The 21,256-nt window shown below is 38.8% G+C and overlaps 1 protein-coding gene across 3 annotated transcripts in view; it reads right to left on the bottom strand.

Moving 5' to 3' along the window:
* Positions 1-21,256, bottom strand: part of KHDRBS3 (KH RNA binding domain containing, signal transduction associated 3) — a 98,172-nt gene that overhangs the window by 41,224 nt on the left and 35,692 nt on the right. For all 3 annotated transcript variants that reach the window (XR_001875368.1, XM_017818338.1, XM_017818337.1), the window contains exons 3-5: positions 18,633-18,749; positions 13,545-13,691; positions 7,169-7,308 (exon numbers count right to left, since the gene is read on the bottom strand). Coding sequence is in view for 2 of the 3 variants with exons in the window: in XM_017818338.1 (XP_017673827.1) it covers positions 7,169-7,308; positions 13,545-13,691; positions 18,633-18,749 (404 nt within the window). In the remaining variant the exon portion in view is untranslated. The remainder of the gene's footprint in view (positions 1-7,168; positions 7,309-13,544; positions 13,692-18,632; positions 18,750-21,256) is intronic.

A 21,256-nucleotide genomic window follows, 5' to 3' on the forward strand; every position in this document is an offset into this window, starting at 1 on the left:
TCCTGATCCAGGCCAGGATGCCATTGGCCTTCTTGGCCACCTGGGCACACTGCTGGCTCCTGTTCAGCTTCCTGTCAATCCAAACTCCCAGGTCCCTTTCTGCCTGGCTGCTCTCCAGCCACTCTGTCCTCAGCCTGTAGCACTGCATGGAGTTGTTGTGGCCAAAGTGCAGGACCCGGCACTTGGCCTTGTTGAACCTCATCCCGTTGGAATCAGCCCAACTCTCCAGCCTGTCCAGGTCCCTCTGCAGAGCCCTCCTGCCTTCCAGCTGATCAACACTCCCCCCCAGCTTGGTGTCATCTGCAAATTAGCTAAGGGTGAACTCAATCCCCTTATCTAAATCATCAATAAAGATATTTAAACAGGACTGGGCCCAACACTGATCCCTGGGGGACACCACTAGTGACCGGCAGCCAACTGGATGCAGCCCCATTCACCACCACTCTCTGGGCCCACCCTCCAGCCAGTTCTTAACCCAGCACAGAGTGCCCCTGTCCAAGCCATGGGCTGCAGCTTTTTCAGGAGTGTGCTGTGGGAGACAGTGTCAAAGGTTTTGCTGAAGTCCAGGTAGACACATCCACAGCCTTCCCCTCATCCACCAGGTGGGTCACCTTGTCATAAAAGTAGATCAGGCTGGTCAGAAAGGACCTGCCCTTCCTAAACCCGTGCTGGCTGGGTCTGATCCCCTGTACATCCTGTAGATGTTGTGTCATTGCACTTAGGATGATCTGCTCCATAACCTTGCCAGGCACTGAGGTCAGGCTGATGGGCCTGTAGTTCCCCGGGTCCTCCATCCAGCCCTTTTTGTGGATTGGCGTGACATTTGCCAATGTCCAATCATCTGGGACCTCCTCAGTGAGCCAGGACTGTTGGTAAATGATGGAGAGCAGCTTGGCGAGCTCTTCCACCAGCTCCCTCATCACCCTTGCATGGATCCCATCTGGTCCCATAGACTTGTGAGGATCCCAGTGGCTCAGCAGGTCATTAACTTTTTCCTCCTGGATTACAGGGGGGCTATCCAGCTTCTTATCTCTGTTTACAAGCTCCAGAGGCCAGCTGTCCTCAGGACAACCTGTCTTACTCTTGAAAACTGAGGTAAAGAAGGTGTTAAATACCTCAGCCTTCTCCTCATCTTTGATAACTATGTTCTCCCCATATCCAATAAAGAATGGAGGTTTTCCTTGCCCCTCCTTTTGCTATTGATGTATCTGTAGAAAGACTTTTTGTTATCCTTAACACAAGTGGCAAGATTGAGTTCAAATTGTGCCTTTGTCTCTCTAATTTTCTTTCTACGTGACCTAATTACATTCCTCAGTCTTTTTTCCATAATTGGTAAGCTCTGTTTTTTACCCTAATTTCCTTTCAAAATCTCCCTGTTCAGCCAGACCGGTTGTCTTCCCCGTCAGCTTGGCTTTCAGCACACTGGGACAGCCTGCTCCTGTGCTTTCAAGACTTCCTTCTTGAAGCATGTCCATCCCTCCTGGATTCCTTTGTTTTCAAGGGTTGTTTCCCAGGGTACACTCTGAACCATTCTTCTGAATAGGCTGAAATCTGCCCTGCAGAAGTCCAGCATAGAGGTTTTATTGATGGCCCTCCTTGCACCCCTGAGTATTGAAAACTCTATTATTATGGTCACTGTGCCCCAGACGGCCTCCGACCCCTGCATCTCCCACCAGCCCCTCTCTGTGAACAGGTCTAGCAGGGCCCCACCCCTGGTAGGCTCATTTATCAGCTGGAGCAGGAAATTATCCTCTATACCTCTAGGGCTCTTCTAGACTGCCTCTTCTCCGCTGTGTGGAGTTCCCAGCAGGCATCTGGCAGGTTGAAGTCACCCACGAGAACAAGGGCTGGTGATTGAGACATCCACCAGCTGCTTGTAGAATAATTCATCACCCTCATCATCCTGGTTGGGTGGTCTGTAACAGACTCCCACCAGGAAGATGTCAGCCTTGTTGGCCTTCCCCCTGATTCTGCTCCACAGGCACTCAACCTTATCATTACTGACCTCGAGTTGTACAGTAAAGAGACTCTAACATGTAGAGTCACCCCTCCACCTCTCCTACCTTGCCTGTCCCTTCTGAAGAGCTTGTAGCCACCCATGGCAGCGCTCCAGTTGTGAGAGTCATCCCATCACGTTTCCACAATGGTGACTAAGTCACAGCTTTCCTGCCGCATGAAGTTTCTAGGATTTGTTTCCAGCAAACTAAGTTACTGCCCTTGACCACAGTAGCAGGTAAAGCATCTCACCGATACTCCTCTCCAGCTGCCCTCAGCAACAACTGCTTTATCTTTTCACATATCACTTTCTTCGCTCTAAAATCATACTGATTTTTATTTCAAGTTTCACCTTTCACTGGATATTTAAGTTAGTAAAATTACTCCGATCATAAAATCACAGCTGGAGTCAGTTCACAGCTTTCCTTCATTTCAGTCAAACAAATTTATGAAGATGCTTTTCAATATCTCCCCCCAGAAGTAGCAAATGGAAAAACAGCTTTAAAATAAAAATACTTGTAAAATTTAGAAGAAGTTCCCTAACACTATATTATTCAATGAGGAAACACTTGGAATTCTTTAATTTTAGCATTCACAGTTCTATAACATCTGCAAGGATTTAGAGTGTTCAATAAACAGATCTAACAAACTTGGTTACCAGATGTTGATACATTTTCTTCCTTTGAGCACAGCCAGTTACATTCAATGTTCCCTAAACAGCAAATATTTTTGTTTAGGTTTTATATTAGACATCTGAAAAGTAACAGACCTGTTATTTTGGTGATGACAAATTAAAATATTAAACACTGATACCTGGATACAACTCAGAACTTGTATTTCTGCCTTACTTTTTTTTTTTAAATGAGTCACCATAGAAGTTTTATTTCATACTTCTATTTGAAAACATATATTTGTTTATGTTTCAATTCTGTGGAAGATGGGAGATCACAAAATTAAAACAAAACACAGTGAACATTAATACCTGCCTTTGGCCTAGATCCTGAACTGGCTTTGTCAAATATTTCTTTTGTGCTACAGACCTTTTGCATTTCACTACTTACATATTATACGCCAAAAGGTTTTGTTCAAAAAAAGAAACTAGTTGATTCCAGACACATGGCAGGGGAACAGCTGGAATTTGTGAACACACCGCAGCAGTGATCTACATCAGCTCATCTTACTTCTAACGTGTAAGACAAGTTCTAACTTACACCTCCTTTAAGTTATTTTTCCCCAGACCAAGTGACAGTCATTCAACCATCAGGATCCCAGCCATGCATTTACTGAGATATGATTAAGAATAAATGGGAAAAGTAAAAAACCTCCACATTCTCATGAAAGCATAAACCAGAAATTCACCATTTCTTTAATGAAACTATTCCTAGATGTTTGCTTTAAGACCAATTACTTTCTTCTCCCCTCACCTCAGTGAAACCAAAATACCTGTTTTCAAATACAATTCCTCTCAATCTGTGGAATGAACTCAGGTAGCTCTCCCTCACTGTGGTCTTTCAATACCGAAGGGGGGCTGCTTATAAGAAAGATTGAGATGTTTTATCAGGGTCCATAGTGATAGGACAAGGGACAATGGCTTTAAATTTAAAGAGGGCAGGTTTAGATTAGACAAATTTATGATGAGGATGGTGAGGCACTGGCACAGGCTGCCCACAGAAGTTTTGGATGCCCCATCCCTGCAAGTTTTCAAGGCCAGGCTGGAAGGGGCTTTGAGCAACCTGGTCTAGTGGAAGGTGTCCCTGCCCATGACTGAGAGGCTGAAATTAGATGATCTTTAAAGGTCCCTTCTAATCTAAACCATTCTGTGATTCTAGCAGTGATTTCTAGGTGTAGAGTGACAGGAATTGGTTCCCCATATGCCACCCCAATGTATCAAGGAACCTTTAGCCATATTCTTAGACTTACTATTATCATCCTCTAGAATTTCACTTTTCTAAGACATCTTGGTCAGAGTAACAGTTGAGGGATCCTTAAATCTTATTTTTGTTCTTAAAATACAAATGGGACTTTTCTGAAAGGAAATGCTACTTTTGTTGCAAAAGGTCCTTAGAGGTGTACATTATCATGTATAGAATCAGAGAAGGGTTTGTGTTGGAACGGACCTTAAAGAGCATTTAGTTTCAACCCAACTGCCATAGGCAGAGACATCTTCCACTATGATAACATATGTCTGTTTTGAGTCTTTACTTAATTAGAAGTCTCAAATTACATTTTGGTTGTGTTATTTATTTTGCACTGATTCAGGATGAGAATAAAAATGCATTAAAGAAACACTGATTCTGAAAGAGTTACATTTTCTAGCTTCTCACCATAACAGCACCACATTAAACACCATGGATCCTCTAAGTTTGCTACCATAATAAATTAAAAAGCAGCCAGTATGATCATTTAAAATAGTTGCCCCAAAAAGCAACAAAAATTTAAGAACATCGTCAGTTTATAATAAACACAAAGGAATGCAACCCAGACTTTCACCACTTTCCCCTCTTGTTGTACAGAAGAAACAGGTTGCTAAAATAGGTTAAGTGCTCAGCATAAACATTACAGAAAATAGAAGTGTTTGATTACGTCTGAAGGTCATCTTTATCAGCATTAGGGACGAAAATTGTGGGGCAAGGCAAGGGAGAAGGAAGAAGATCCAAGATCAATTATGAGAAAAGAACATTGCTAAAGGCAAAGCTCATAAACACACACACAGCCCTTCTAGAACAAATTCCATCGACTCACACTCAAAACCTTACTTGGCTCTGCAGTCATAAAAATTTAGTCAAGAAAATCTGGAACAAGCCAGAGAAAGTATAAAGAGTTACCAAACCACAGTCATTAGGAAATAAATTATTTACCCCATACAGGAATACCTGTGCATAAGTTTAAATTTTTGTATGCAAGCAAAAACGTATTGTTTCCCACAAAATAAAATTTTGCCATGGAGCTAAAACCAGATTTGATAAGATGCATTATCTCCAGTTTCAACATGTCTGACAAGGAGGAAAAAAAGCATGGTTTAGTATTTTTTTTAAGTGAAACTATTCAGGAGTAATAAAGGCTTAAAATGTGTGAACTTAAACACTCCTATTGCATCCTCGACAGGATGTTTCACATATCAAGGTTGGTATCTTAAAACCATTCCCTAGATTACAAAGAAAGGTTAGGATCAAGGTTTTAGACTTCATTTTACTAGTTTTCTGAGGGCTTTGCTTCAACCTCTCCTGGATATCTCAGAGATGCTTTCTATTGAAACTGTTCTATCCAACACTGAGACAAAGCCTTTAAAGTTTTGCTTCAACGAAAGTATTACTCACTGAAATCCATTTCTGTTAAAAAAGAATCAGAGCATTATAACTGAGTTTGAGATCTTCAGCTCAATGGCTGTAGAATCTGAGTAGCAACAGCACTGAATTTCATTTCAGGAATGTGATAACGGCTTCAATTTTAGGGCAAAAAGTCTAGGAGTTTAAGACAAGCCTTGAAGCAAGGACAAATCAAACAAACCTACATCCTTTCCCTTTTCTTTAGAACATATATGAGAAATGGCAATGACAAAACCACAACCTTTTACTGTCATATCCAAACCAAAGACTAATAACACTTAAATTTACCCTGAAGATAATTATTGTAGGCCAACTACGAGGCATACTGTGAACTATGTAACAGCATGTACCTCTTACTTAAAAATGCAGATTTGGAAAGATAACTTCCCAAAATCCAGAGGATAGAACTAGCCATGTTAGAAATGCAGTACTATAAAAAGTTATTTACATATGCACATACTAGGTACTAGCAGGAAATCAGTTATCAAGCTTTAGCAATAAGATCAGACCAAACAATTTCGGTATCACAGAAATAGCTGAAGGACATGAAAAATGAAAGAAACTTGAAATAGTACTGCAAATGTATCTGTAGCAGAGTCATTACAGGTATCTACGGCCAAGTTACAAACAGTTAAGAGCTGAAATAAAATTTGCAAAAAAAAAATCTCCAAAAATCAAATGAGGTCTCTAATTTGAAAGTACTTTTGTACTTTTAGCTGATTACAGAGATAAAGAGGTGAAACTTGGTATATAATTACCACTACTCAGAACACCAAAATCAAGAAAAGCAGAATATATATATTACACAGTATTACTTAATACAAGAACAAAAGTTTGTTGATTGAGAGAAATTTTTTCTCACAGGACATGACCTACAGTATATATAAATTCTTGGAATTAAGATTCACTCGGCAATGCATTTGCAATCATTATCAGGATACACGTAACTAGGCAGAACTGTATAAATGGAGTATTTCCTTAGTGCGGGTTCTTCTAACATGCTTTTATCATGAGGTAAAACACTTCAGAGTATTATATTTTAATTATTTTAGAAGCTGAAATGCGACTTTCAGCAATAACAGAAACTGTAGCCACAACTGAAGAAAATAATTTGCTATAGGAAACTGTCACACTTAGCTGCTGCAACCACAAACTCTGTACTGTAACACAAACAGTTATGAACTTCATTTAGTTTTTGTTTTCACATTTCAGGACTTGAAGGAGTTGAAACTGTCATCTCAGTACTGCAAGGAAGAAAGGGGATGCTGGAGTAAAAGTAAAACATTTCCTGTGACAAAGAAAAACAAAGCAAAAGCAGCAGACTTTGCCTATTCCTGAATCAAACAAGCGCCACTTTTCACAAAACTAAGTGCCACTCAGACTCCAGAGCACTTCTCTATCGTTTCATCATGACTATGAAAACTTAGCAATACAGTAAAAAAGGAATACATATATTCTGTTAGAGATATTGTATGAAATTCATATGTCAATCAAGAGAGATTTACCAGTTTTTCAAAGCAGTGAACTCCACAGGGCCCAAAGACAGACCCCACATGCACCTAAGGAGTAACTCAAGGTTGCAAGTCAAGATGCTCACAGTAAGGTTGAACACCTTGGATGATGTACATTGCTTAACAAAGGCAGCATTCAAATGTCAAGACAAAATCCAGCACCACTGTTAATTTAGTCCATACTCATTAGACTATTAATAAAGTAAGGTTGTTTCCCTGATTTTTTTAAACTCTTCTTTTGGGAGTCCTTCCTTTATTTTACTGTTGTACTCTGGGGGAAATTGGGTTTCAAGGGAGAAGCCTAACATATGTACATACCAATGAAATTCCATTTACCTGGACAAAGCAGGAACTGGCACTCCTCTTGCTCGAATAGATGCTTTTCCACGAACAACTGGAACTTCTGCAGTTTCTGAACCACCATTTAAATATGTCAATTCTTGAAGCTGTGCCTGTCTGATTTCGTCATTGTAGTCCTAAAACAGGGGGGAGAGAGTGAGAAAAAAAACCAAACTGTTCACCCACCACTCCCAGCAAACACTGCTCCTGAAAGTTTCCTCTTAAAAAGTTGAACATCCCACTGAAAAAGTTTAACATGCACAATAAGATAGGAATATTACTCAGTCACAAAATTTAAAAATTCTACATTTTAATTGCCATTTTTGCTCAGGCATGTGTTTCTTTCCTTTTGTATATTATTTCTATACAGCTTCACCAATTAAAATGCTAATGTTAGAATGTTGCAGAGATAGGATGAAACAACAAAAAAATCAAGGTCTAATATTCTGAACTGAGATCCCGTTTGTAGTTCCAGCTGTAGAATGACTGTGTGTTAAGAGCAGTGCCTGGTGATGCAAAGTAATAAAGAATAAGTACACTGTTGAGAGTAGCCCATGAAAATGAAGGAATAGATTAAATATCCACACCTTTAAAATCAGGAGTTAAAGAATGAACAAAGACATTCAGTCAATACACACATGCAACATTATCTACAAAAGAGCTCAAAAATTAAATTCTATAATATGCAACAGTAAAGAAGCTGAGGACATATATCTTATTTCTGTCTGCACAAAACCTCTATTCTAAAGGTCTAGCAAAAAGAAAGTTCAAGTTTTTATACATGGAATTAATATGGTACTTGTCAAACACGCAGCTTTCAGGGACCTTGAGCCAACCTCCAAGACAAGCACATCCCACAGGAATAAAACAGATGCAGCACTGAACACTTGAGTTACACATTTTTCTATCATTTATCCTCTGCTTCAAGTCAGCCAAAAAGAACGTACCCATAAAGGTGAATCAAAGAAATATCTTACTGAATGTGCATACATATAAACTATCAAAATATTAATAGGTCCTCCCATAGGAATGGAGTGATACTTCTGATACAACAGCCCTTACCTTCTGCAAATCCTCCCATCTCAAGAAAGAAGGTTTGTTCTAATACTACCCATTTTTCAATTCAATTGCAAAACAAAGAATCTGCATCTAAATACAAATCTGAGTTTATTACATTTATTCACTACACAGGTACCAAAAGACTGTCAGGAAGTCTTACAGACAACTCTGAAACATAATCCTGAATTGAAAGGAGATTAAAACTTCCATGAATTCAAATATCTCAGTTATCCTTGAAACATTCTGCTTCTCCTAGATTTCTACAAACAAAAATAAGAAAGTTCTCCTTCCGATGTCATTGCTGAAGGAAGCTGCTAGCTTTAAAAGTGGCACTTTAACAGCATCTTGTCCAAGCTGTCTTGAACAGCTTCTGAAATTTAACTTCAATTGCCCACCTGAGATTATCTCCTATTTAGCAGCAGAAATCAACTAGCAAATATGAAGAAAAAGGTCTCAAAGACTGAATTAACTGTTTCAAATGGCATAATTGAAGCTTTTGAGAAACCAATTCCGTTATTAAACAGCTGAGACCCAATACCCAACCAATCCATTGTAGAGAGTAGATTAGAAACAGAAAGCTGAACACTCTTCTGGTCAACTAGTGTGCAGAAAGCCATTTTATATTTGTTGCTGGATTAGAACTGTCTACAAATGCAAAATTCTACGTAATGTATGGAACAAAACTTGGATCTTGACAAAAAATGCCAAGGAACTGTACCACCAACATACAGGTACCCAAGTTCTGGCGGTCTGTATCAAAGATGCTCTTTATAACTTCTCCACAAAATGTCCTCTTCCGAATTGGACTCCTGGAAAAATACCTTTGATCGTTTTATATTAATTTCATTTAATTCCTTAGCAAAGATGTGCCTGGGTTGCCACTGTGCATGTTGGGTCCTTTTTCTACTTTTCTCCCTGGTGCTCTCATTTTCCTGCAGCACAATACTAGCACAGCAGCCTTAGGTCACAGACAAGGGCTCCACTGTGCAAAGCACAGAACAGAAAATATGGTCCTTATCAGACATGCCAGAGGCAGCAGGAGGATATGGAGCGAAGGGGCAGTACAAGGAAGCCACGATAAGCAGCAATGTTAAACCATTAGACTCTGAAATGGATTCTTCAATTAAAAGTAACAGATGGTCAATTTATGAATACTCTCTGCTGGAAAACAGTACAATTCAAGTCAAATTAAGGAGACAATCTTTTTGTCACCTAGAAGATGGACATGGAAACTCTTCAGACTGCACTCCTCCTCTGTACAGCTTCAGCAGTGGCAGCACTTGAATTTCAGTCTAATGCTGCTGCTGAATTTCAATTGAACAGATGTATTCTCATTTTATGAACACATTGCCATTCTGACTAAACACAGTCTTCCACAAATGTGGAGGGTGTATGAATGGCTACATCAAGACACATGTAAGAGATTTTCATCCCAGACAGAATTACTTACATGATCCAACTAAACAACATTCTTTTAAGTTTTATCTACAATTTTTATCCAGACAGATGAACACATTGGTAGCTGCTCTCCTTGGGATCACTAACTTAAGACCTTATTTTGATCTATCACTCAAACTATTAGCAAAGCCATTGTTTTTATATAATGTTAGGACAGACCCCTACAAAACCCTTTGCAGCTTTGCAAAACCCTCAAGTAGATCCTTACCCTGGCAGTGAGCAATCAACTGTTACCAAGTTTCCAGCTACTTTTTTTTTTCTGTACACCTTACAGTTATTTGCCAGGTTGCTTAAGGAAAAGTCTGAGAGTTCCCAAAGGTCACCAAGCTCATCCAAATGCCATTAAATGATATTTCATCATCACATCGTACAAACCCAATATGCAGAAGGTAAACAGACTACTGGAAAAACTTGTGATTTGTCATTGTAACTGCTAAATATTGTTCTCTCAAAGACATATCTTCTATACTTCACTTTAAAGACAAGGAAAATAATTCTGGCAGCTAATGGAAAAAGAAAATTAGTGCTGCAGCTGTCAAAAGAAATGGCAACCACTACTCAAAAATCAAGCAATAGTCTAAAATAATAAAACAAACCACAAAATAGACTAAGGTAAGTTCTAATGCCCACAACTGCAGTAATCATAGAATCACAAAATGGTTTGGCAAGGAGAGGACCTTAAAGGTCATCTAGCTCCAACCTCCTTGACATGAACAGGGACATCTTCCATTAGACCAGGTTGCTCAGGGTTCCATTCAACCTGGTCTTGAAATCATGGTATAATTCAGGAACCAGGGGGAAGTGAGGTTGAAAGTACCTGGCTTTTTGTCCTGACAGAAGTAATTCTGAGATAATTAATATCAAGCAGAACACTCACTAATATAATAGGCAAACAGGGTGCTGACCAGAGGGTGTGGCCATAACAAAGGGATTGGTTAATTTAAAGGAAGACAAATAATATACTTGAAGTCAGAAGCCACAATTCTACCTGCAGAGGACTGGTGAGAGTCAAGGCAACATAAGTACAGCCAAAAAACTCCAGTGTTTTGGTTTGAGTTATGCCAATAGTTTAAAGGAAATTAAACCACTGCAGCTGCTTGAGGCTGAACTTCAATGCAAAGGTGCTTAACTATGCATCCAAAGATCCAGTAAGAGCGGCTGAAGCATTTTTGCTATAGTCATCTACCACGAGGATATTTTGTGTCCTGCATTCTAGCACCAAATGTGATTTTATCTTCAGGACTGATCTGAAAACAGAACAATAACCATATTCATGAAGTATGGCCAGCATTTAAAATTGTAGGAAGGCATAGTTAGCTTACATTGTAAGGAGAATACCAATTATGATCATAATCATATGTACTCATAGCAGGACTTGTCTGAACTAAACCAAATAATTTCTTAAGAAAACCACTACAGACCTCATAGAAAATAAAATCAAGTTGCATTCACCACTAAATCAGACAGTAGTTCTAGAGAGGAAAAAGCTGCTCCTTATTGCTTCCTTCAGTGGCTGCTGCAGGGGGGTCCAGGCAGAAGAGATTAAAGCATTTAGAGCCATTCTGATAAGATTACATTTGAAAAGCCAAAGGGAAATTAAGACAGTGTTGGCTTGATCCCATAGTTCAGAAAAGATTACACAGCATCAGTTCAGCTCAGTACAATAAAGTGGCAATGATCAAAAATGGAGATGGAAAAGTGCACACCCAGCAAATGGAATTGCTCATTATCAGTCTGTAATTCTCCTGGCTTAGCACAGTAACAACCAGGTTTTGATAAGCTTACTTCATTTATGACATTAGGGAAGTCAAGCCCAATGAAGAAAAATAAGATCTCTGATGAAAGGGGGCAGGGGGATCAGACATATCCTTACTTCCAGCACATGCAAAAGCACTTATCAAACTGATCATATTTCCACCTAAAAAGAAAGCAGCTGTTTGCTCACTAGAATAACCAAGAACTTAATTCTCCCTTATCTCTTCACACCATTAAACCATGAATCATGTAAATACAGTAACCATTGACACTAGCAACCTTTGACAGCCCAGCATTCCTACAAATACTCTGTTGAGTATCCCCTATCTAATCAGTTAGGATGTCTGAATAATAGTGTGCTTATTTACATCTTGTCATATACATCACAAAAAAAGGCATTTGGAACCTGCAGACAAAGTTACAATGTGGTGCTTGATTCTTTATAAATGAGAACATAATGCCCAGGACATCTCTTTGGTTTTGGATTGTCTCAAGGTGCATCTTCATTACTATTATTTCTAACCAGGATGTATTCCTAATGAACCTCCTGATGATCATCACTTCTTTGCATCATGCCACGGCGTAGTATTGGGGCATATGAACTTCCTTTCATACAGACAAAAACAGGCCAGAAGAAACACTCCAGGAGCCAACAAATCCAGTCACCTGGGGACTTAGTTTCATAGAATATCTTGAGTTGGAAGGGACCCACAGGGATCTCTAAATTCAACTCCTGGCCTTGCACAGGATAACCCCAAGAATTGCACCATGTGCCTGAGAGCAATTGTCCAAATGCTCCTTGAACTGTCAGGCTTGGTGCTGTGATCACTTCTCTGGGAAGCCTATTCCAGTGCCTAAACATTCGGTGTGGTTACATGGATCTAAACTAGGTTAGGTACAAACTACCATCCTCAAAATGCACACAGGAGCACTGCTGGGTCATCAGCACCAACTGTTCCACCCTAGAATACAGCTATCACTTCTATCCAACAGGCTGCAGAGGCTGTACAACAGACATCCCCAACAGTACCCAATACACGTGCACTGATTCCACTCAAACATTTATATACTGATATATGCCTTAGTAAAGTTTCCTTAGCCAGGTCTCCCACACTTCCAAGATGTGACACAAATCAAGACACTTGGATAACATTTCCAGCAGTAAAAATAAACAAAAGCTGATGTACCTTGAGAAAGCTTTGCTTTCTATATTCATTCCTTTAATCACCAATAAAGACTGAAGAATGTTCACTGAAGAGCTTATAGTTAGGAACTTCACAGAGTAACATCACCTCAAGTGTCCCAGCTTCCTAAGACAGGTTGGATTGATCCAAGCAGTTTAATACTGCAAAGCAGTAAAGCTAATCCTTACATGAGAAGCAAGTAAAGTTGTCTTCTGCAGAAAGACACTAGAAACTCATTACCTAGATATATTCCAAACCTGGAGTACAAACTTGTACTGGAAATTGGATCTCATTTTGTACATCCATACATGGCAAGCTGAAGTATACACCAGAAGACAAGTATAACTCCAATATCACTAGCTTTGTAATAAAAATAAAGATACAAGATAAAATTGTATTGATTCTCATCACTGAACACTAAACCAGGATCACGAGTGAGAAGTACTACAACTTCAAATTCATTCACTCTTAGTGTAATAGAACCCTATGCTGACGCTTCCCATGTGCCAAGAACACAGAAAAGCCTCACATTTTACATGTTCTCACAATTATTTTTAGATTTAGATATTTTGCACATGACCAGTTAAGCAAGAATGAGTTGCTTTCTTACTACAGGTCATATCATGAGATGAGTGTGTGGACACTCATGTTACAGATTCACCCTTTAACTGTCTATACCAAAATGAAAACTATTTGTAAACATCACCATTTCTTTCACAAATGAAGGAAATTAAGCAACATGACCTGACCAATACTGTGCACTGTTCATAGAATGGTTTGGGTTGGAAGGGACCTTGAGATTAACTAGTTCCAACTCCACCACCACCTCACCCCACTAGACCAGCTTGCTCAGTTTTCGAGATAACATTTCTCACTCAAGACTACCAGAATTCTCATAAAAAAAATAAAATACTAACAGGAATGAGGAACTTCTTGATTTCTTCCAGCGCATGTCCCATTCTGGCATATGCTTCGGCAGGGGGAGCAAATACTTCAATTAAAACATGCAGGTCATCATTTAGGTGGAAATACTTTGCCTCTCCACTTTTTCTCAACTCCTCCTCCTAGAAGATAAGAAAAAAGGTTGGTTTTATACGTTCTTGTTTTAAAACACAGTAATGCAAGTATTAAAGCTGTTCAGAGGAATTTGCAGACACTATTCACCATGTTCAGATGTCTACAAATAAAAAAGTAACATGAAATAAGACTCAACTCCTGTTCACATACAGAAACTGTATCACAAGGGAGAATGCTTTCAGGTGTTTTCTCAAGTGCACCAGTTTCATGTAGAAGACACTGAAAAACATAAGTCAACTTGAAGCCTCTTTTCTTAAAAGTAGAGTCTCCAGAAAAAGGTTTGATCTGATATTCCATAAGAGCAAGATTCTTTTACCAAAATTATTTCAATCTTGGTATTACTACACTGCTCCCATACTTATTTTCTGTTCTCACTGAAATTTCTATCCCATGAGAGCACAGAACTGTACTGCTTGGATATAAAACTAACAGCATATGAGACAAGGGAAGAGGACATCAGCAAGAAGAGTTCACTGGCTATTTCAGAAGAAAGCTTATTTCTTTTATCCTGTTTCACCCAACCCACTTCAATGACTGAGAAGCTCTGAGTTCAATGTAGTGGAGCAGAGCTCAGTTCTCAAATACAAATGCAAAATGTTCACAGACCGAAAGGACTTAATTAGCTAGTCTCTGATGGGCTGCCCCTGTGTATCTGATAGGTCCAAGAGATAAAACCACCATTAGAAATAATTTCATTGCTTTACCAGATAGCACTACATCAAATACTTACCAGTTCCACTGTCTAAAAAACTGAAGCTCCCCTACAGCTCACTGTCTTTAGCAAGCACTAGGTAAGCACTTCACCCTTTAGATTGCTAAAATTATAGCTGCAGCAATAGTTGAAATCTCTTCCCCTGCACACCCCTTAATTATGGGTTGAGGTTTACATGTGACTTCATTTCTGCTTCTCATAAACAATGTTCCTGTCATCATGATTCATCTTTAACTATGAGGATATTTAAAAAAAGTCTAGTTTGCTGTTAAAGCACCCACAGCAAGAATATTAAGAGGTCACTCTGCAGGATTAGACTAGCAGCAAAACCATTATTTTGTCAATACAAGTAACAGATCTTAAAAACAGAAAATAACCTAATACAAACATCACAGCTCACATATTTAGTTTCAATGGGAACTGTTTCTCACTTAAATAATTTAAGCACAGTTACTCAAAACATGAGGCATTTCTAGCACCGGAAGTTAGATGTTTTCATCAGTTGAGTTCCCTACATACTTTTTTTTGGCATACACCTGCATCAAGCCTTCCCTGTTCCTTTTTCCTAAAGGCAAAAAAAAACCCCCAAAAAATTACTGTGCAGTTTGTGCAGAAAACAGTGCTAAGAAACTTCCCTTCTGTGCTTATCAATCAACTTGCCCGATAACAGCAATAAGCAATAGAAATGTTACAATTTCCTGTGGTAACAAAAACATTTAAGTCAGCAACTTTAACAAAACATAAGAAATTTCAATGCAGGTTTTTCTGAAATCATGCCCATAAGCAAACTTTTAAAGTAATTTTATCCTTTTTTTGCAAAGTTCACTTTGATTAATGTATTTTTTTTTAGTTCTGTAGCATAACTTGGCAACACTTCCATTACTTCCTCAATTACTTGCAAGGCCAGAGGTTGGACTTTGATGTTCCATGTACCTTCTAACTCAGGATATCCTCTGATTCTATGAGCACACTACTCTCCACAGCTCTTAACAGCACACAAATGAGAGTGAGCTCACTCACCAGCTTACATTTCCTAACCTTGAGGACACATTAAGTACTTCAGGGTTTTTTTTTTTATTTCCCATGATGACCAACAAAAAAAGCCACAACTTGTTCCCACTCCAGTATCCCCCTCTGACAGCCTTTTTAGCTGCTACAAAATCCTCTGCCTGCCATCACTTGGCAGTACCTGCATTGGCTTGGTTTGCCCACTGCCTGTGGATGCTGCTTGGCTGGCCAAGACAGGCATTATTTTAATTCTACTGCCATGGGCATTTGAGAGCTGCTGAAAGGATGAAAGAACCAGATATGGAACAAGGGAGATAAAAGACAACAAGATCACCACTTCCCTTTTTAAAATCTGTCCTTTAAATCTCCATTTTCTTGCACCAAATTTATCACACCAAAGAGCTCAACCTGATTTAACTTCAAGTTTCAGTACAGACACATCTCTGCAGTATCGCACTCTGGGAGCCCTATGAGAAAGCTTACCCCACAGCAATCTTACCCTATTTGCTTTGTACCTTGTATTTCTTGGTATATCTTCATGGTCCAGAACAAAGCAGAGTACTAGCACTATTTTACTGTACCTACAGACTCTCTTACTTTTCACTCTCCTTGACAAGCCATCAAGAACCAGAAGTTGAGTAGCAGCATTTATCAAAGTATGCTCATAGTACTGTCCTTTATCTTCACTAGACTGTCTTTGACTTAGGTTTTAAATTTCTATAGGTACTGCCTGATATCTATTTTTAATGTTACCTTAAACATGGCTTCTGTCAGATTTTATAAACCATTCAGAATACACAAGTTGTTGAAAGGCCTACACCAGTCTCAAACTATTGGTAACACTTGAATAACCAATTGGGGTGGAGAGTTTAAGTTATTCCTGCAGAGTTACAACATAAAAGCAATCTTGTAAGGGAATAAAGAAATTCAGAAGTGAGTCAGACTTTTTCACTCTCCTATAGGCATATGAATGCCTGTGGTGCCAAAGAGAAAGTGTCTCAGCACTGACTAACGAAAAGCTAATGATGAACTGCCAGCACAGAAGAGAAGAATTACTGAATTCAGACACTGTATATCACAAATAGATATGTGAGATGGTCCTCAGATTGGCTTATCTATATCTATTTTTCTGGTTTACCTATTTTTTTCCTAGACAACTTGCAAAAGGTAGTGATCTTTGCTACATTGTATCAACCTTTCACATAAATTTTCTTTCTTCCATAAGCCTTTGAGGTTCTTTTAAAATTTAAAAAACCTTACAAAGGTAGCATACAGAAATTTAGCTTAGAGAAGTCTATGAAGCTCACTGCCACCTTCCCTCAGGAAAGAGGTAATCACTAGTCATCTAAAATTGGTCACGTAGCAGTTATAATAGTACATGTTCGGAAATTTATAAAGATGTGACTCAGTGCCCTTATTAGCCACTTAATTTGAAAAAAAAATTACTTAAGCAGTTTTAGCTGGCATCACAATCACGAGAAAGTTGAAAATTTGGACAATTTCTTCATTACCAAAGGAAACAAGAGAAACTCAAATGATATAAACATTTAAGACTCTTTTCCAGGATTCTGAGGCCCAAGTTAGGATCTGAACTTGTCAATTTGAGCTTCTGCTTTTATTCAAAAGAAACTTTTTTATGCTGCAGAACCATTAAAAAACACTCCACATGACATCGCATTTTGGTATAGAAACACATAATGCAGCAACAGAACGTCAGTTTGACACAGTCCACAAGGAGTGAGAAAGTTTACAAAGTCTCACTTAAACCAGAATCTGAATACTTAGTTTGTCATCCTTAGAGCAAGTTTAGTTTACATCTTTTTCTAGTTGAACTGAAAGGGTGGTTAAGCACTGGAACACGCTGCCCAGGGAGGTGGTGGAATCACCATCCCTGGAAGTGTTCAAGAAATGACTGGAGATGGATGGCACTTGCTGCTATGGTTTAGTTGGGAAGGTGGTGTTCAGTCAAAGGTTGGACTTGATCCTAGAGGTCTTTTCCAACCTTTGTAGGAGATTTCATGAACTGTCAAATTTCCTCTTAAAGGTAGTAGCAATATAGTTTTCGATAACTAATTGTGAAACACTTGAAGTTGCATTAGCTGTAACCCTAGATTTTCTAGCCTTTATTGTAGAAGAATGTATTTATATGCACAAACTATATTTAGCTCATTTATATTTAATAAAAATATTTAAGACGTAATTAATAGAAAGAGATAGCCCAGGTTCTACAGAACAGAGTAATTTATGGACTCTGATTAACTTCTTGATAAATACTCTATAGATCACATAATATTTATATTTTGCTGATGCAGAAATGTGCTAAAAATTATATAGTTTAAGCAATTCAGTAGCCGGCCCTCTAAGTCCCTAATGTCATTATCAGTCTTCATATCACACAGTATTTTTAAGTTTTAAATTACATAACCACATAGGTATTTCACTCAAAGTCTATAAAACATTATATGCTGGAGGCAAGAAATATGTTCAATGTTTTTATTCCTATCATTAGGGATGTTCCAATTAAACAATGCAGCTTACTAGACATGTGACATCTCCTTACTGATGGACCCTTACCTACTACAAATTTAGCCAGAGATTTAAGTAAAGAGTGAAAGCTATTACTACAAACACCTATAAGCTGAAGATTTCTGTTCTGCTGTTTACTTTGGCTCCACTACAACCAAATAGAATATTCCCATAGAAACAGTTGCAAGTTGTCAGCTGCTTAAAATGCATAACTCATCTCCAGAGCTGTGAATTTTTCCAGTTGTATTTTAGCTGCTTTCATCAGTTATTTTATTTTTGTTTAAAAATGCTATTAAATGTTACTAAATTTAAAGGTTAAGTGTTATTTTATCTGAAAATGTTTGTTAAAAACCTGTTTAGCAGTCAGGTTTCCTCCAAAGTGAGAACACTGCCATGTTCACTTGGGCATTGCTCATTATCAGTTGTATGAGACCAATGCAGAATATGCCACAGGGAAAGCCCCACTTATATCCTCAAAGCCCACAGTTTGGGGGGCCTAAATACAACTCATGGTAGCTTTAAAATACTCAGTGAGAACAGACTCCTCAGGAAACAGGTCTCATCTACATATAAACAATACTAGGATCTCCCATACTTTTCATTTGTTCCAATTTGTTACAGGGTTTGTTCCCCTCCTCAAAAATTTAAGCTACAAAATTCCACTGATGTACTGAGCTCTTACCTTTGTCTTGTCCCTCATAGAACCTTTTCCCAAAATAGACATTTTTGTCAGCGTTTCTTCCTGTAAACGCTTTAGAGAATTACCACGGGGGCCCAAAAGTTTTCCCACAAAGTTGAACTGTAAGAAAGCAAAAACATTAAGCTCATTAGATTTTTAATCATAAATTAATATGTAAAATGGAATACTGTGCTAAAACAAGAGGTGCAAACAACAATTAGATGATAAATCAAGACATTAAAGTACAATCATGTAGTAAAGTTAAAGGAATGTCAGTGGCTCCATCAGAGAAACACAGAAGTACCTGAACTCAAAGACAACCTGGTGTCTACTACAGACTGCCAGATCCAGGGGAACCTGTTGGCAAAGCCTTTCTCCTCCAGGTAGAGGAGGCATTGCACCTATAGGCTCTTGTCCTGCTGGGAGACTTCAACCACCCTGACACCTGCTGGGAAGCAGCATGATGACCTGTAGGCAATCCAGGAGACTCCTGGAATGGATGGGGGATAACCTCCTAACTCGAGTAAGTAGACAGCCCTACCAGAGGAGATGTGATACTGGATCTGATGGTCACCAGTGTGACTGAGATACCTGGGGACACCAAAACTGGAGGCAGCCCAGGCTGCAGGGATCATGCATTGGTGGGATTTGCAGTCCTGTAGGACATGGATCATGTAAGGAATAAAGATGGGCCCCTGAACTTTAGGAAAGCATCTTCCAGCTCTCCAGGGAGCTAGTCACTGGGATCCCCTGGGAGATCACCCTTGAGGACAAGGGAGTGGAACAGAGTTGACAGATTCTTAAGAAAGACTTGCAGAGAATGCAAGAGCCAGCAATTCCCAGGAGCAAGAAATTGGGCATGGAAGGCAAGAGACCATCACAGCTCAGTAGGGACCTGCTGGTCAAACTAAAGGCCAAGAAGCAAATGCATAGACAGTGGAAACCAGGACAGGGTACCTGGGAAGAGTGTAGAGAAGTCTAGTTTTGTAGGGGTGGAGTGAGAAAGGCCAAGGCTAAGCTGAAACTGAACCTGGCAAGGAACACAAAGTAACGGAAAGGGCTTGTACAGGTATGTTAATCAGAAAAGGAAGGTCAAAAAAGGTGTTACCCCATGACAAACAATGATAGAAAAGTGGTAACAATGGATTAGAAGGCTGAGTTCTCAAACTGATGTGACACAATCATACCAAAGAGACATCACTATACTTGTACCTACAACTAAAGAGCAAACAGGCTTAAGCTTTGTGGCCTCAAATTTATGAAACAGTTTGTAAGTTCTTTAGTTGTCCCTCTAAGAGCCAGTATGGACTACTTTGACCTGCCTATTCATCTAGAGTAATTTGAAAAGACTTGATAAGACTTTCAGGCAGTAGTAGCCCAAAATCCTTAATTCCTACTCTGAAGTGCTGATGGAAAAAAGGCCCAGCTGCATTCACCCTACAATGCAGAAAGTCTACAGCTCCGATTCCTTTCCTTCAGCTTCAGACAAAAAAGGAAAGCAAGCATTAAAAGTCAACTAAATATGACAAGACTTTATTCCTCTTAGCAGTTTCATGTTCAATTCCCAATGGGGATATGAGGTAGGAACAAGATACAATTGAGCAAATGGGTTATGCATGATTATAATCCATAGAACCTACTAAATTTAAGGCTTTGCATGAATTAGTCTTCTGAAATTATCAGGTCACAAAGAAATTCTCAGACAATTTCCTTAATTTCCTTTTTTATTAGATATATTCCCTTTTTTTTTCCATATAGCTCTTAAGATACAGTCAAGGAAAATATTCATCAGAAAGATTGCCCAGGAAAAAAGTAGAAATCTCCACTGCTGAGGATATTGAGGACTCAGGGCCAGTGATGAGGTGCTGTGTAATCTAATTTACAATCATTATTTCAACAGAAGGTTGGTCCAGATGTTTTCTAGACATCCCTTCCAACTTGGACTTCTGATTTTATTATTTCTGAAGGTATAAAACTTAGGAAAGCAAATGAATTTAAACTATATGTAACAAGTTTGAATTTCCAGAAGTCAGTAAGTCCTTGGCAATTCCTTAAATTAAAGGAACCTCAGTTAAGCTCAAATGAAAGCTTTTATGTAGTGGAACATCACCTCAGTTTTTCAAGCATTACTTAGGATTACTTATGTTTACTTTAAAATATCCTTATAAGTTATTGAGAAGAAAAATAAACACTTTTTATTCCAGCTGTATTAGTTCTTTTAAAGCCAAATAGTTTAATGTTGCAGAAATCTAAAACCTGACCCGTGGAAATCTAAAACTTTAATACCTCCAAAAGTTGTCATCTTATCAAAACCATGAAATCTCTAGAGTCAAGGCCAGACATAACAGCAGCTATACAAAGAGCTGCACAGATGACATGTCCTAGACATTTAATGAACATAAAAATGCATTCTGAGATCCACAGAACTATTCTTTCCTGTGCACCAGGGCTTCAAATATTAGATTTGACAAGTCTGAAGCATAAGAAACTTGTGTTGTAAGTCTGAAATTCTGCTGATTTGAAAGCACAGTACCTCCAGGTGCAGCTTAAAAACACAAACATTAAAGGTTAGTAAAAAATGGCTTACAACACAGTCAAAGCATTTTTATTCCCACAAAGCTAAAAAG

Source organism: Lepidothrix coronata, unplaced genomic scaffold (assembly GCF_001604755.1).
Source record: "Lepidothrix coronata isolate B3197 unplaced genomic scaffold, Lepidothrix_coronata-1.0 Scaffold67, whole genome shotgun sequence".
Taxonomy (NCBI): Eukaryota; Metazoa; Chordata; class Aves; order Passeriformes; family Pipridae; genus Lepidothrix; species Lepidothrix coronata.